Source organism: Carassius gibelio, chromosome A18 (genome assembly GCF_023724105.1).
Source record: "Carassius gibelio isolate Cgi1373 ecotype wild population from Czech Republic chromosome A18, carGib1.2-hapl.c, whole genome shotgun sequence".
Lineage (NCBI taxonomy): Eukaryota > Metazoa > Chordata > Actinopteri > Cypriniformes > Cyprinidae > Carassius > Carassius gibelio.
Genome location: NC_068388.1, coordinates 20,267,956 through 20,283,151, shown reverse-complemented (window position 1 = coordinate 20,283,151; position 15,196 = coordinate 20,267,956). Strand labels below are relative to the sequence as shown.

General features: G+C 35.6%; 1 protein-coding gene across 1 annotated transcript in view; it reads left to right on the top strand.

The window, feature by feature from the left end:
• The window catches only part of LOC127934469 (ras GTPase-activating protein 2), a 38,435-nt gene that overhangs the window by 2,873 nt on the left and 20,366 nt on the right, over positions 1–15,196 (top strand). Inside the window, exons 2-5 of the mRNA XM_052531883.1 lie at positions 6,863–6,986; positions 9,568–9,674; positions 9,762–9,856; positions 12,921–12,997. Coding sequence (XP_052387843.1) covers positions 6,863–6,986; positions 9,568–9,674; positions 9,762–9,856; positions 12,921–12,997 — 403 coding nt within the window. The remainder of the gene's footprint in view (positions 1–6,862; positions 6,987–9,567; positions 9,675–9,761; positions 9,857–12,920; positions 12,998–15,196) is intronic.

The following is a 15,196-nucleotide window of genomic DNA, read 5'->3' as shown; positions in this document are numbered from 1 at the left end:
TTAGGTTCAGGGTCAATCAGGGCGATACAAACTGAATGATACACTGTAACTAGAGACATGTCCCATGACATCAGTCATGTGCTATCAAATCAGATTGTCTAGCATATCTGAAACTCTCAAACGGGACAGTGTAACTGACGTGACACTGAACAGTTTAGCGGTGGCAAGCTAACTGTTCTATTTGTGCAGTTAGTTGGGCTCTATATTAAAAAACTGGTGTGGTTGGCTTTAGTCATCAGCTATTTTTATGAAAGGATAAGGGCATTCATTTGCTTACTAGTATTTTAAAATTGGTTGACAACAACTGTGATGTCTAATATTGGCTACTGCCCAATGGTCCGTGAGGTTTATGAATATAGCTCAAAGGCTTTTTCATTCACAAAAGCACACCAAGGTTTCAGAATGACTGTTATGAGTATGTAGGCCACTGCGTGCAGTGCGTCACACTGCAGTGATGTCTTTGTCCATGTTAGTGTCCTAATTGGGACGTATGTCAACACCACACATAACCACAAATTGGGTTATGGCCTCAAAAAAAAACACACATAAACTGTTCTGTGCATGCAGCATTTATGATGTTGTTATTTTACCTGCAATAATATTAATCCGGTAAAGTCACTGAAATCCCATAGCTTAAAAAAAACAAAAACAAATCTGGTATTAATTCAGATGTTGGCCAAAATTGCTTATTTGCATGCATATAACAAGCATATTGGCTGTTTATTAGTACTTATAAAGCACATATGAATGCCTTATTTTACATAACCATATTCCATGTGTCCATATTCTAACCCTACCCCAATGTCTAAACATAACATCTACTACAACAACTACCTTATAGGCTACTTCCTATCAATTAAGCAGGAAATAAGGAGTTTATTAATGAAAAACTCAGTTAATAGTTAACATGTTTCCCAATCTTAAGTGTTATCTGATCAAAAACATGCTTAAGATAAATGCTCCAAGACCAAGTATTGTAGTTTATAGTTTTGCAGAGAAATGATCATATAATGATTTAATTGATTCTCCGAAGCATTGCAATGTTATTTGATGTTATATAATTTGTTATTTCTTGTTGTATTCTTAGCTTTAATGCTAAAATCACTCAAAAAACATTTGAAAATCCTCTCAGAACACCATAAACGTAAAAAAAAAAAAAAATGTAATCTGAACACCTTGCCAATGGTTTTTATTTTAGAGTCGTTTCCATTGGAAAGTGTATGTTGGTACCCTTATTTACTAAAATACTTATTTACTCACTCCGATGTTATCTTTTTCTTTTCTTTCCCCCTCTTTTTTGCGCACAAACAGCCACATTTACATGTGGTCAGCAACACCGGCTATCAGCAGGTGTGCGTGCACATATACAAACAGCAGGAGGAAATGTTTTCCTGCTGTGATGTGTTGGAGAACTGTGAAGCGTTCAGTAGTATACTAATAACAGCCGACAAAGAGGAACTGAACTAAGGGCTGGATCTATGAGGACCATCTTACAACACACTCTTACGACTTAATACTGGCCACAATGTTCCGGTGTCAACCAATTCCGATACCCTTATTAGAACATTTCACTATAGACAAACATGCTAGTCTATTATATTTAAACCACTATACTATACTATACTATACTATAGTGAGTATTAAATCAGTTTCCGAGTTTGGTGGGTCCTTTTTTATAGAAAACAGACAGAAATATTGTTTTATTGATGTATTTATGAAAGAACTATTGATTGATGTGAAGTCTGTTGGCTGTTTTGAAACCGAAAACAAGCTCTTTGATATGTTTTGTCCAAAAGTCCTGTGTCAAGTGTGTCTGTCAAGTGATTTCATGGGGCCTTTAAAGGTAGCAAACAAGCTGAGGTTGGTGTTTAAAACTTGTGGCTCACACTCATTGACTCATAACCTTCTGACCGCTTACTTCATTCACTCTCAAACCTCATCCTTCTCTTGTGCCTTCATACTTCTTTCGCAAGAGCTATTTTGTTACAAACCGTTTTGAGCAACACATTAAAAAACTATCCATAAAATCATACCAGAATGATAAAGAAGTATTACTTTTCCCTTTATATAGCATATATATATATATATATATATATATATATATATATATATATATATGGTCAATCTACAGTTTTGTATGTAAGCATAAACATATATGTATGAAAATAGTTGACCGCTGAATGTCACGATTCAGCAGTCAGAAACAAGTATTCCAGCTGTGTAATAACTGCATTATTTCTGATAGCTAATAACTGGACATTCTGATGTTTTTGGTTGTATAGCACATGCTGTTAAAAATAGTCCGTATGCTGTTAAACTGTAGGCTAGATTCAAATGCTGCCTATATTAGTTCTTAAGTTAGCTTTTCTGCCTGTTCATTATTTTCTCTGAGGAGCTTCAGTTTTTTTTTTTTTACAAGAGCTTAGCAAAGTTAAATTATTATAAGCCTGGCTAAATTAGGGTCAAAGATGGGGTTAAAAACTAACCAACTCAGTGTTTCCCCTTCTGGTCTATCCAGTGGGTCTATGTTAAGATCTTCTAAAAGCAGTTAGGCATGGCATCACACGGGTCTCTGGGGCTGGTTCTGAGCGAATCAGGGCAGGAGGGTTTAGCGCAGAGCTCGAAAGTCGCTTTAGTTTTCACAGTCAGAGGCACTGGGATTAGATATTAATAGTTCTTTAAAGAGTGGAAGCAGATTGACGCTGTCACCTCACACACCCTTAGCAGTGCGCTGTGCTTACACAGCTAACACTAACCAGTCTCTGATTTTACCACCAAGCACAGTTTAATGATGTGATGCAACACTCTTCAAGAGTGAATGTGATATTAACTAACTGTTGTGTAGGCAATGACACTCACAAGATCGTATTGTGTCCTAAACATATTAATGAATATTGATTTAACTTGCTGATAGTGTTTCTGCATAAAATAACCCTTTTGGGGATCAAGAGGTTATAAATATAAGCTTAATAATAACAAATTGTGTGTGTGTGTTTACTTGGTTCTTTTGGTTAAATTAGCAGTTCAGTTTTCCTTGTAGGCATGTGTCCTGTGGCTTTTTGTTTTGTTTATGTCTTGTCTGTTGGTTTGTTTTCTTGTCTTGTGTTTGGTGTTGTCACATCCTGTCTCATCAATTGTGACAATAGTGAATGTTTTGTCTTGTTTTATTTTGTCTCTTTGTCTGGTTTAGACCCAAAGTCTAGTGGCATTTTCTACCTGGTCTTATGAAATAAATGAACCTGGGTGCACTTTTTAGTGAGACCAGAAATACGTACCAATTAGTACATATCACTACAGTTTCAAATATAAGTGAACACTAGAGGTAGTAAAACTTTGCAACCTTTTATTCCCTTCCACACAAATTTTTTATTAATAAAGCGTAATTTCTGCACAATTAATTGAAAAATATCATGCTATGACATCAAAACAATATTAATGTGCTGGGAGATTTAAAAACATCGCGCATATCCAGCTTCATATCTATAGGTTTTCATTGGCTGTAGGTTTGTTCGGTAGCACACAGAGTAGTGTTGTCAAAAGACCCGGTACTTTGGTGGTATTAAAAAAATGAAAATGTGACGGTACCAGGTTTTTTTAAGTACAGGTGGTACCGAGTAACCGGTCAACCCAGTTCTTGACCCATACAGCGCTATGACTTCCGCGAAGCAGAAAACGCGGACGGAATCTCAAAACCCAGTCATGAAAATTAAACTTGCATTTAAATATGGACAGTCACGGAATTTGTCAAAGTTAGCATCAATGAATCAAATCAAATCTCCATATGGACCAGTATCTGTAAATGTTAAGTCCCAAAAAGTTGATTGAAATCTGAATCCTGCATGTTCTGCGCGTCTCTGTATGAATTAATTAATGGTTTGTTTACTACATAGACTGAAGCGTGTGACGCTTGCAGTAATTTCAGCATCTGCCGTCTAAATGAGGATATAAAGACATAAACAACATAACCAGAGCTGTTCTGAGTCACTTCACAAGCATTTTACAGTTTCTTTGAGTAAAACCAGTCAAAATAAAAGTTCATTTTTACATAAAGGGACTGTGCTATAAATATTACTATTATTTAGTAGAATGTATGTGATACTGCTACTACTGTTGAATTTTATTTTTGAAAACTTTAATTTTTAAATAAATAAACCACACAATATTTTTTCCATGTTCTAATTTTAATAGCAAATCACCTTTATTTATCAAAAAAAAACATTACATTTCATTAATTAAAAGACTTAATAAATTTGGATGAAACTTTCATAATTATATTACTTGTAGAAAAACTTTAAACACAATTGTAAATATGTTTTTTTTTTTTTTTTCGCATATTTTTGTGTTTTCCTTTGGTACCAAAATTGGTACCGAGAACCGTGGATTTTCACTGGTATCGGTACCGAATACTGACATTTTGGTACCTTGACAACACTAGTACAGAGATGTACTTTAGTGGCTTGGAGCTCTGGTTCAAATCCTGTGTAACCACGGTTCGACGAAGCAGTTCAAATGTGCATCGACTGCTTCAGCTCATGATTATATTGGTTAAACAAATTGCAATTCTTAGAATTCAAGCATTCAGTGATGTGATGTTCTCGGACCCTGATCAGAGATTTCTGTGGAGTTCTGCATTATGTAGCTGGTATGACTTCGTGAATCGTATCTTTTCATCGGCCCGGATGATTTCATAGAAATATTTCTGGTATAGTTGCATTTTTTTTCATTGTTTATGTTTATGAATGTAAGTGCGAGTGCATATGTGTGTGTGTTTGCATGTAGGGAACTCCAGAGTTTTCTATCTGCATGTATGTGAAGCCTTGTATAGCTTGTTTGTCCAGGCCTCACAGTTGTGGTTTGTATTCACTTCCGTTGCTAAGCGTACAGTGCTACACACATTCGCTTCTCTTCATCACACCTGTGTGTATGTGTGCGAGAAGAGAGAGTTAACTTTAGGGCATTGGCTGCCATCACTGCTCCCTGCGGCAGTGTGCTCTTGGGAGTTTAGTTTCCTCTGAGTCTTTATCTGTGTCAACTGTGAGCATCGTTATGAGCTGCTCAGGGTTGCATTTGCTGTTGTTTTCTGAATGGTTCAGGGGAAGAGGTGTGTGCCGGAAACAGAGACTTTGTAATTGGTAAAGGTGTAAGTTGCAGACTTTGTGCATTTAGTCTCTGATCCCTAATGAGAATATATGCTCATCAATGCATTATGGAGTCATATATCAGCCCAAAAGATAAAATTAAAATATATTTTGCATACAGAAAATGGGGGTTATTTTTAAGACTTTTGATATGCATTGCATGTTATTTTAAGTACATTACCCCAGCAGAGAAAAATCTTTCTCTAACAAATCAATGAAAACCATCCTGTTTTAATTAAAGTAAGCAAAAATTACATTAATTGCAATTCATTTACATTTGATTATCATGGTTAGCATACTCATATTCTACAGGCCACAATCAACAACCTGATCAACTCTATACATAGGAGATGTGTTGCACTGGGTGAGGCAAATGGTGGTCACACCAGTTACTGACTGTTTTTCGGACACCCCCCCCCCCCCCCTGTATATATATATATATATATATATATATATATATATACAGCCCAAAAGTTTGGACACACCTTCTCATTCAAAGAGTTTTCTTAATTTTCATGACTATGAAAATTGTAGATTCACACTGAATGCATCAAAACTATGAATTAACACATGTGGAATTATATACATAACAAAAAAGTGTGAAACAACTGAAAATTTCATGTTCTAGGTTCTTCAGAGTAGCCACCTTTTGCTTTGATTAATGCTTTGCACACTCTTGGCATTCTCTTGATGAGCTTCAAGAGGTAGTCACCTGAAATGGTCTTCCAACAGTCTTGAAGGAGTTCCCCCAGAGATGCTTAGCACTTGTTGGCCCTTTTGCCTTCAGTCTGCGGTCCAGCTCACCCCTAAACCATCTCGATTGGGTTCAGGTCCGGTGACTGTGGAGGCCAGGTCATCTGGCGCAGCACCCCATCACTCTCCTTCTTGATCAAATAGCCCTTGATGCCTTCAGTGTGACTCTACAGTTTTCATAGTCATGAAAATAAAGAAAACTCTTTGAATGAGAAGGTGTGTCCAAACTTTTGGTCTGTACTGTATATATATATATATATACTATAAGGCAACATTTGTGGTGATATTAGAGGAGACCTAAAACTGAAAGCTGTGAACCACAATAAAGAAGCCATATTATCTGATATTGTAAATTTGTCATAAAAAGTTATAAGATGCGTGTTTGTTTTTATTTATAACTGTTTCTACATTCAGAAGAGATCTCTAGCTGTTTCGTCCTGGTTCGATGTGGTCTGGATCAGTTGGCTACATCGACCCTCTGACACATTAGTATGTGTGGTTGTGTATGTGTGTGTTTTTGAATTTGATCTTTTGAATCAGCGCTCTCCTGGAAGCCCCAGTGCATGCTGGGAGGAAGTTAATGCTTCTCGTCTGTAACCACATCTTAGATGAGCTCCACGTAGAGCGGCCACATCCGCCTCAGGCCTCTGCACCACCACAGCTCTCCTGCAAGTGTGTGTGTGTGTGCAATAGTGTGTGTTAGTGGCCGTATATTGCCGACCCCACAACTGACAAATCTCTAATTCAAATGCAGTGTTCAGATACCGAAACAATTTGAAGAAAAAGTGAATTTTTGTTATTTTCTGTGAAAAACGTTAAAGGTTCTTATGCAGAATGTCCTAAGGCAGCTTTTCAATCCATTGAGATTTTAACTTTTGGGAGTATTTCTGAAATATTCTCTGCAATAATGTGAATAGTAATGTGTGTGAGGTGTGTGTCGTCTTACATCCCTGTTATGCTTCTCTTGGCAGGCGAAGCAAAAAATCTGGGTCCGAGCTCAGGGCCGAACCGTCTCCGTGACCTCTGCACCTTCTGTACAATCAGTTTGGACCAGGAGGAAGTATATCGCACAAAAGTCTATGAGAAGAGTGTAAGGTGAGATGATCGACACAGTCCTGTACACATAAGCACACAAACATCACATGCAAACGACATGCTGATGCTGATGATATTTATCTTACAGCACTTCTCATATATGTGGTTTTCATGCTGCTTCACAAAAATGCAGGCACATATTTTTTTCTGTCTGCCATGTACACGTAATTCGAACAAGAGCGGAAACATTGCCCTTTTATGTCTTTTTTTTATGTAGTTGCTCAAAATTTAATATATTGTAATATACAAATAGATGTAAACATTTTCTGAAGAAAATGCGAGTAGAACTTAACCACTTAAAATGTGCGATGCAATAGAACATGGCAACCCACAATTGTTTTGGGGATGTTAATAATTTTGTATATTTTATTTTATTTTTTTTGATGATGATGATGTAAAAAGGCATAATTTGCCCCATTGCATATTCTGTCACCACTTTCTCGCCTTCAATTCACTTAATTTTTTCTGTGGAACACAAAAGAAGATACTTTGAAAATGTCAGAGTTTTGTCCATATAATAAAAGGGGGTTTGAAGCTATTTTGGACCCCATTGACTTTTATTTTGTGGGCATAAACATTCTTCAAAATATCTCATTTTGTGTTCCTCTGAAGAAAGAAAGTCACACAGGTTTGGAACAACATGAGGAAGAGTGAATGATGACCGAATTTTCGCTTGTAAGCAAACCCGGTTTCCAATGTCAGTTCTCCAAGACCTTTTTCAATGCAATTCTATGCGAGATTTTTGATCTTATAGATAGTGTGAGAGCTTAAATTGTAATTTTTAAAACACACACAGGTTCAATGTGCAAAAAATGTGCAAAAAATATATATGTGGCACATTGAACCACATATATATATATTTTTTTTTTACTATTCACTCATTCATTATACTCAAAGTAGAGCTTCCACTGTGGACCGGATTTGCCTTGTCTTGATATCTTCATCTTGATATCGGGACATACAGCACTGTGTTTGACGATATTACACTGTGTACATTTTCAGTTGCAAAAGCGTCTAGTCATTGAAAGAAGCACATTTTCTTTATCTTACTCTCTTTCTGAAGGCTTTTCCTCTTGTGGTATTTCACAACTGTTTTTTTTCCTCAGTTCAAAGGGCTCTGTTTGCTGTGTCTAAGGAAGGGTGTCCACCTACGCGTTCGCTCACTCTTCTCTCTCACACACTTGCTATCTGTCACTCCCTCTCTTTCCTTCACACACTCGTTTGCAATCAGCCTCTCTCAGAGCGTGAAGTGTTTCCTCATCATCTCTCCTAATCTTTCTTCCTCTCATTTGGCTTTTTATTAAACACTTGGAATCATTCTGGTGTGCCACGTCGCCATGTTTTCAGTATTTCGAGTCGGGTAGTTTTACCTGGTCAGAATCTGTTTGTGTGAATGTATGGTGGAGCTAGCACATGCGCTCTTGAGTGCGTGGGCTATGAGTGTGTAATTCGTGTGTGTGTGTGTGTGAGAGAGAGAGCTGGAGTGTGTGTGGGTGGATGATCGTTCTCCTCTCAAGTCTCAGCTGAGGTATTTGACTGTTGCAGTCACACAGCTTGAAATCATTTTTTGCACATTGAAACTTTTTAATCTGTCGTTTTTTGAATGCATTTTTTATGATACACATTTTTTTTTTAATTCTGTGCATACATTGACCCCAAAAGTGTTTGGACACTTAAGAAGAGTAACCAAATAACATTTAGTTATAAACATGATGCACTAAAATTTGTCAACCACTAAGTGACAGAACTTTTTAAATATTGTATTATTAAAATTGTATTTTACATTTATATATTTAAAAAAAAAATTAAGGTTGTTATTGTTTATAATTTTACACCTAATTTTTGAGAAATGCTTTGGGTGAAATATGCGCTTGTGCTGTCTTTATTTAAAACCAGTGTCATTCTGTTTGATCATTTGTTGAATCTCACAGATTGTTTCATATCGTGGCCATTAAAACTGAGATTTTGTTTGTATCGTGACAATTGTTTTTATGACAATGCATCAAATTCTCATGACCTAGTCTTACTTCATCCTATCCAGCTGTGACTCGTTAAAGTGACTAAAGTTTTTCTATTAATATCTGTGTTTCTGTGTTGTACTGCTGAAAAGCTTATTGGACCAAAGTAGCATTCCACGTGTATTATAAACATCAATCATAGACTAGGAGAAACTGATTGTGTTAAGAATCAGATAACGCTGTCAAAAAAGAACTGTAAAATGTACTAGAGATTGTCTGCTTGGACAATGCAAATAAAAACAGTAAAACAGAATGCAATGAAGTGCAAAATGTAAATGTATAAGGTAAAATAAATATGTAAAATTCACATTAGTATAGTAGATAGTGGCCACATTCTCATTACTGTACTGCGAAACAAATAATGTTTACAGTTACATTTATGTACGTGGCAGACTCTTCTATTCAAAGTGACGTCACATTTTATCAAACCCATTGAGACGCCAGAGCCATGCCTTACATTTTGAACTTAAATGGGTGATATTTATTATATTCAATTGGAAATAGACGTTTTTTTATATGGAGTCACAGCGCTTGTCTTTAACACGCTCTTTCCTGTGCTTTAGTCCGTTCTATGGCGAGGACTTTTACTTCGAAATTCCACGGCCATTTCAATGCCTGTCTTTCTACGTCTACGCCAAGGGCATGTTCCAAATAAGGGATCTACCTATAGGTCAGTATCTTTCGCCCTTGTTTTGTCTCATTGTCAAGACTAATAAACAGTGTACATGTCAACTGAAGCTTGCGTGTTCGTTTGTAGGGAAAGTAGCCATCAGGAAGGAAGATCTCTGTAACTACTGCGGGAAAGAGAACTGGTTTCAGTTACAGCCTGTGGATCCACACTCAGAAGTTCAGGTGAGTGAACGGTTAGATGGCATAGAAGTTATCATTTAACACACAAACACACACCCAACAGAGCAATACATGAATACACAGCCTTACTTCCCTTCTGTGGTTAGTCTTAAGCCGTGGTTTGGACCAATCGGGTGAGTTTATGATTACTCATTGCCTCACCGTACCCAATGAGATCAATGTATGATTAGTCAGCTCTTATATGTGGTCCAGTGACTTGAAAACAGATGCAGGCCCAACTCCACATCCTGTTTTTGTGTATGGTGTATGCACGGATCTGTTTTGTACACAAGTATGATTCACTATTCAGCAGAGCTGGGGGTGTGGACCATATCAGAAACAAAAAGTGTTTATGTAAACGCATTTGCTTTCGTAAAAAGTCTGTTTCGAAAAACACACACACAAACACGCAACGGAAAGACAAATAGTGGTTAGCCACTTTTGAAAATTAATGAGAAAAGTAAACCTAACAAGCAAGTTTCTGCATAAGAGTTTTTACATTTTGCATGCATATGGCCAACAACAATGGTTTTAATTGGAATTTGGCAACATTTGAAATACTTGCGATTTGTAATTTTTACAAATATTTTTGCAACTAAAAAACAAACAAACAGTGGTTTAACAATTACTAATAGCAGATTACCACTTTTCCAACTGAGGAAAGTAAAACTAGCAAGAAGAGTTTCTACATACGTGTATTGATAACATCAGTTTTAATTGGACTTATTTAGAAAAAGTGCAAAGTATTTGTGAAAAATATGTTTGCAATGTATTTGTAAAAAATGGAAAGACAATTACAAAAATCGATTTGCCACTTTTCCAACTGAGGAAAGTAAACCTAGAAAGCAAGCTTCTGCATAAGTGTTTCTGTTTAATATTTGTATTGATAATATCTGACCCTGGACCACAAAACCAGTCTTAAGTCACTTGGGTGTATTCGTAACAATAGCCAAAAAAAATACATCGTATGAGTCAAAATTATTGATTTTTCTTTTATGCCAAAAATCATTAGGACATAACGGAAAGATCATGTTCCATAAACATACTTTGTATTCCTGCAGTAAATATATCAAACCTTCATTTTTGATTAGCAATATGCATTGCTAAGAAATTAATTTGGCCATTTTTTTAGGTGATTTTCTCAATATTTGTATTTTTTTTGGACCCTCAGATTCAAGATTATCAAAATAGTTGCATTAATGGAAAGCTTTTTATTCAGCTTTCATATGATGTATAAATTTTCTCAATTTCGAAAATGTACCCTTATGAGGACCCTTTTGAATATTTTAGTTGCCTTTGTATTTGTTTTATTTTTAAACTGTTTCTTAAGTGTCTAAATACTTTTTAGGGCCACTGTGTATGATGACAAGATGTGTCCCACAAAGTCACCTGAAATACAGAGCATTTTTACAGACCAGTGAAACGATGTCTGTTTCATTATAAAATTGTTGATCATCACATTTTGGCTTTGCATAGCTTTCCACAAAGCAGCCATGTTTACAGACTAGTTTCGCAATCCTTCCTTCTTCCTGCCTTGCGACTTCACTTACTTTTTTAGTAGAAAGAAACCGATTATTACTTTTTAATTTCGTAGGTTCAGACTCTGATTCAGTGATTTGTTTTCAGTCGCACAGAAGTGTTCTTGGAAAGTCTCTGTGTAACGTTTTTCATATATGAAAAAAGTTTTGTAAAAAAATTGCTGAATATTATAGGGTATTGTTGTGTTGGTCCATATAAATAAAAAGGATTATGCATATCCGTTTTCTTTCAGTAAAATACTGTGGAAAATGTTATTTTAAAAATTTTATTTCTGTTTTACTGCAAGTTCTTAACAATCACCTGTGTTTTTAGATAAAACATATTAATTTCAGAGTAAAAACACAAATATCATGAAAAAAAAAGAAAAGAAAATTGTATTGACAAATATTTATAGATTTCATATGGCCCTAGAGTCTATGCTGCAGTGTTACTTTATGACAGCGGTTAAACACTGTTGTGTATGTGTGTTTAACTCTGAGGATGAGAAAAAGGTGGGTGGCAGTTCCGTCAGATAATGTTCAGAGCCGCCCAGAACTGGCTGAAATCACAAGAAGTTCCTCCATCGCTGTGTTCAAAAAAGGCCTTACGCACTCCAAAAAACTTAAACGACTTATTTACACAACACAAGTTTTTTTTTATTTACACATATGTATGAAATTAATTGCGCTATGATTATGTAGATTCACTGTATCTTGCAAATAGATCTACTCAACATCTACATCTTCTTCAGGGTTAAGGATTCGATTCAATTAATATATTTTGGCTTCTTTGAGGATTGGCACTTCATATTGCATTTTGAGGTTTTATTTTAAAAAGTAGTTTTTATCTTCTTTGGACATCTGTTAACATTGAATTACTGGTGCATGCTCGGTGTCATCTCTGAAAGGAACTTGCACAAAATATTGCGTAGGAGTACGTGGGTGTTTTTCTTTAGTCTTTTTCTTTTCTATCTGTCTCCCTCCCTGTTTTTTCCTCCTCTCCTCGCTCTTTCTCATTCCAACATTATCAGCCTCAACTAATTTGACAGGCTGGATAGATTATTTCAACATCTATCTAATATCATAAACATGTCAGTAGTTGAGCTTCAGTTCCACGGTATTCAAATCACATTCTGGGTTTCAGATGACTTTTTTGTTTTGTTTTAAGAAGACGTATGAATGATGGTTTGTGGGACAGGTCCAATCATCTGAATTTCATATACAGTGGCCCCAAAATTTATTTCTGAACTTAAACATTTAAAATGAATGAATGTCGTTGCATTCAATAAGATAACAAACCATTAAATCTATGTTAAACATATATTTATTATTGTTGGGGGTTTTTTTTCAATCTAATTTGTGAATGCTGATAAATGGGTCAGTGCACAAAGACAAAGAAGCAGTGTCCCATCTAAAGACAGCATGACTGAAAAGTAAAGCACACTGAATTCTAGTGTCTGTTTGCTTGTGTTACCCTGTAGATATCTCAACTGAATGAAGTGTAACTACATGTGTTGGATTTGGTGAAATAAGTCTTTTTACTTTTCCAGGGGAAGGTTCATTTAGAGATGAAGCTGAATGAACTGATCACAGAGAATGGCTCCATCTGCCAACAGCTTGTTGTTCAGTAAGTGCTGCATGTGTTTGTGTGTTTCTACATGAGTTTAGCGTATTTAGGCTCAGCATGAATGCCATTCACAACCCATTATACTTTTGTAAAGTTAAAAACTCTAAAGTGAAACAGGATATCAAATTAAAATCCAAGGTCTGGCTAGCCAGAAGGGCCCCTTTATTCCTTGCTGATAGATGTCTTAACTATACCATGTGATTCTAAAAATCTTTCTCCGTTGCTGTCAATCCATAAGTAACAGTGTGTCCTAATAGTATTCAATTTAAAATCTGTCAAAAGCATATAGGCTATGTCACTTATACTTTATTATATTCTAGTAGTTGTTTCAATATCCAGTACAATATCCATATCCATTGTAGTGTCCAGTGTCTTTTTAAAAAGACCTTTAAATATGTGGAATGGAATATTATATATAATATTTTATAAATAAATATATTTTGCCATCGCAGCTCAATGTAGTCAATAGTGATATTGTGTAAATGGGACATTCATGTTGTGTCGTCAGACTTCAATCAGCGCTGTCACCGAGGACCAGGGTTTGACAAATGGGGGGTTCCATCTCTGCATGCTGTACATTTATTTTCACATTGGTATGATGTTTTTTTTTTTTTTTTTTTTTTTTTAGCAGATTTGTAACAAAAAGCTTTTATAAACCTGTTTATAGACCTTAAGTTCACCCTACATTTTTCTTAAATTCTCTGAAACGTTAAACTCTTATACTTTTAAGACATATATTTTTATTGTATTTGTATTATAAATTGAATTTAGAATTTAGAATATTTAGAATAGATTTGTTTAGTTGAAGTATCTATCTATCTGTCTGTCTGTCTAATCTAAAATTGTCAAAGATATTTTTTTTAATTGAAGCGCAATTATATTATTACAATAATATTAGTTTTCTGACTTAATTTTTATAATAATTTTATCTCTCTGTCTGTCTGTCACTCTGTCTCTCTCTCTTTCTAAAATAATTTTTTAATTGAAGCAAAACTATATTATTACAATATTATATTTCAATGTATTATTAAAAAAAACCGGAATTAGAGTTAGTAATAATGGGCTATTATTATTATTACTGTTATTATCATAATTAGTGAATGAGATCTTGTGAATACTTAGTTGATTCTCTTGAAGACTCATTTTCATCACAGCGTGGTCTCTGTTATTTTTGCCTGGATGTTTCAGCAGCAGCATGAGCCATTTTCTTATAAGAAGAAATGTTTATCATATCGCAGTCCATGACAAATTAATCACAATTTCTTTTTTAACCAAATTGTACAGCCTTATACTGTCAATACATAATTATAAAATGATTTTTTTTTTAAAACAGTCAAAATATTTATTCGATTTTTCTGCAAGTAGTGTGACTATTAACCAATATCTAGAGAACCGTGAACAAATGTGTTGTTAAATGATGGAAATATGGAAAGTTTGGAAACCATTTTAAAAAGAGTATTTTATGCTGACCAAAAAGGTTTGTGAATCCCTGAGCTAGACAACTACCACTGAGATTACGGGGAAGCCGGATTATATGTTTACTTATTCATGCAAATTGTCTGTATATAAAATAAGCATGGTTTGAAATGGTCCTTATTTGGTTTACTGTTGTGGTTTCCTGGTGTTTCCTGTGAAATACTACATATGGTGTGCTCTGGATACTGTGTTGATAACTTCAGAAGTGTGTGTTGTCTGGGTGGGGGAGAAAACCTGTGAAAAGCATGTTCACACCTCTACAGGGTCTATGTGTTCTCTGTAGCGGTGTGAAAAATGGTTTGATTCATCACTGTGTTTAATGCTGGCCATCGCTGTTCATTCACACTCTGCCACGGAGCAGGTTGACGAAAGAGGAAGTGATGGCGTGACGGCAGGAAGTTCGTACTGCGCTGTTCCTGTGGTTTTGTTTTGCTGTCACACTGCTTTTTTCTCTCTTTCATGCTCTCTCACTCTTTGTAGTTCTTTCTCACCTTCCATTCGCCGCATCATGGCTGTCACCATGACAACTACAAGTGTGAATTACTTCCTGTCTCGGATAGCAGTGCTTCTGTTTTCAGCATTCTTATCTGACACTTTCATTTATGCTCGTTCTTCTTTCATCGTCTTATTCTTTCATTCATTCACATTTGAACATGTGACGCAGAGGAACCTCTGAAAGAGTCAACATCGGTGCTCAACAATAAGGAAGAGGGCCAGTGTGAG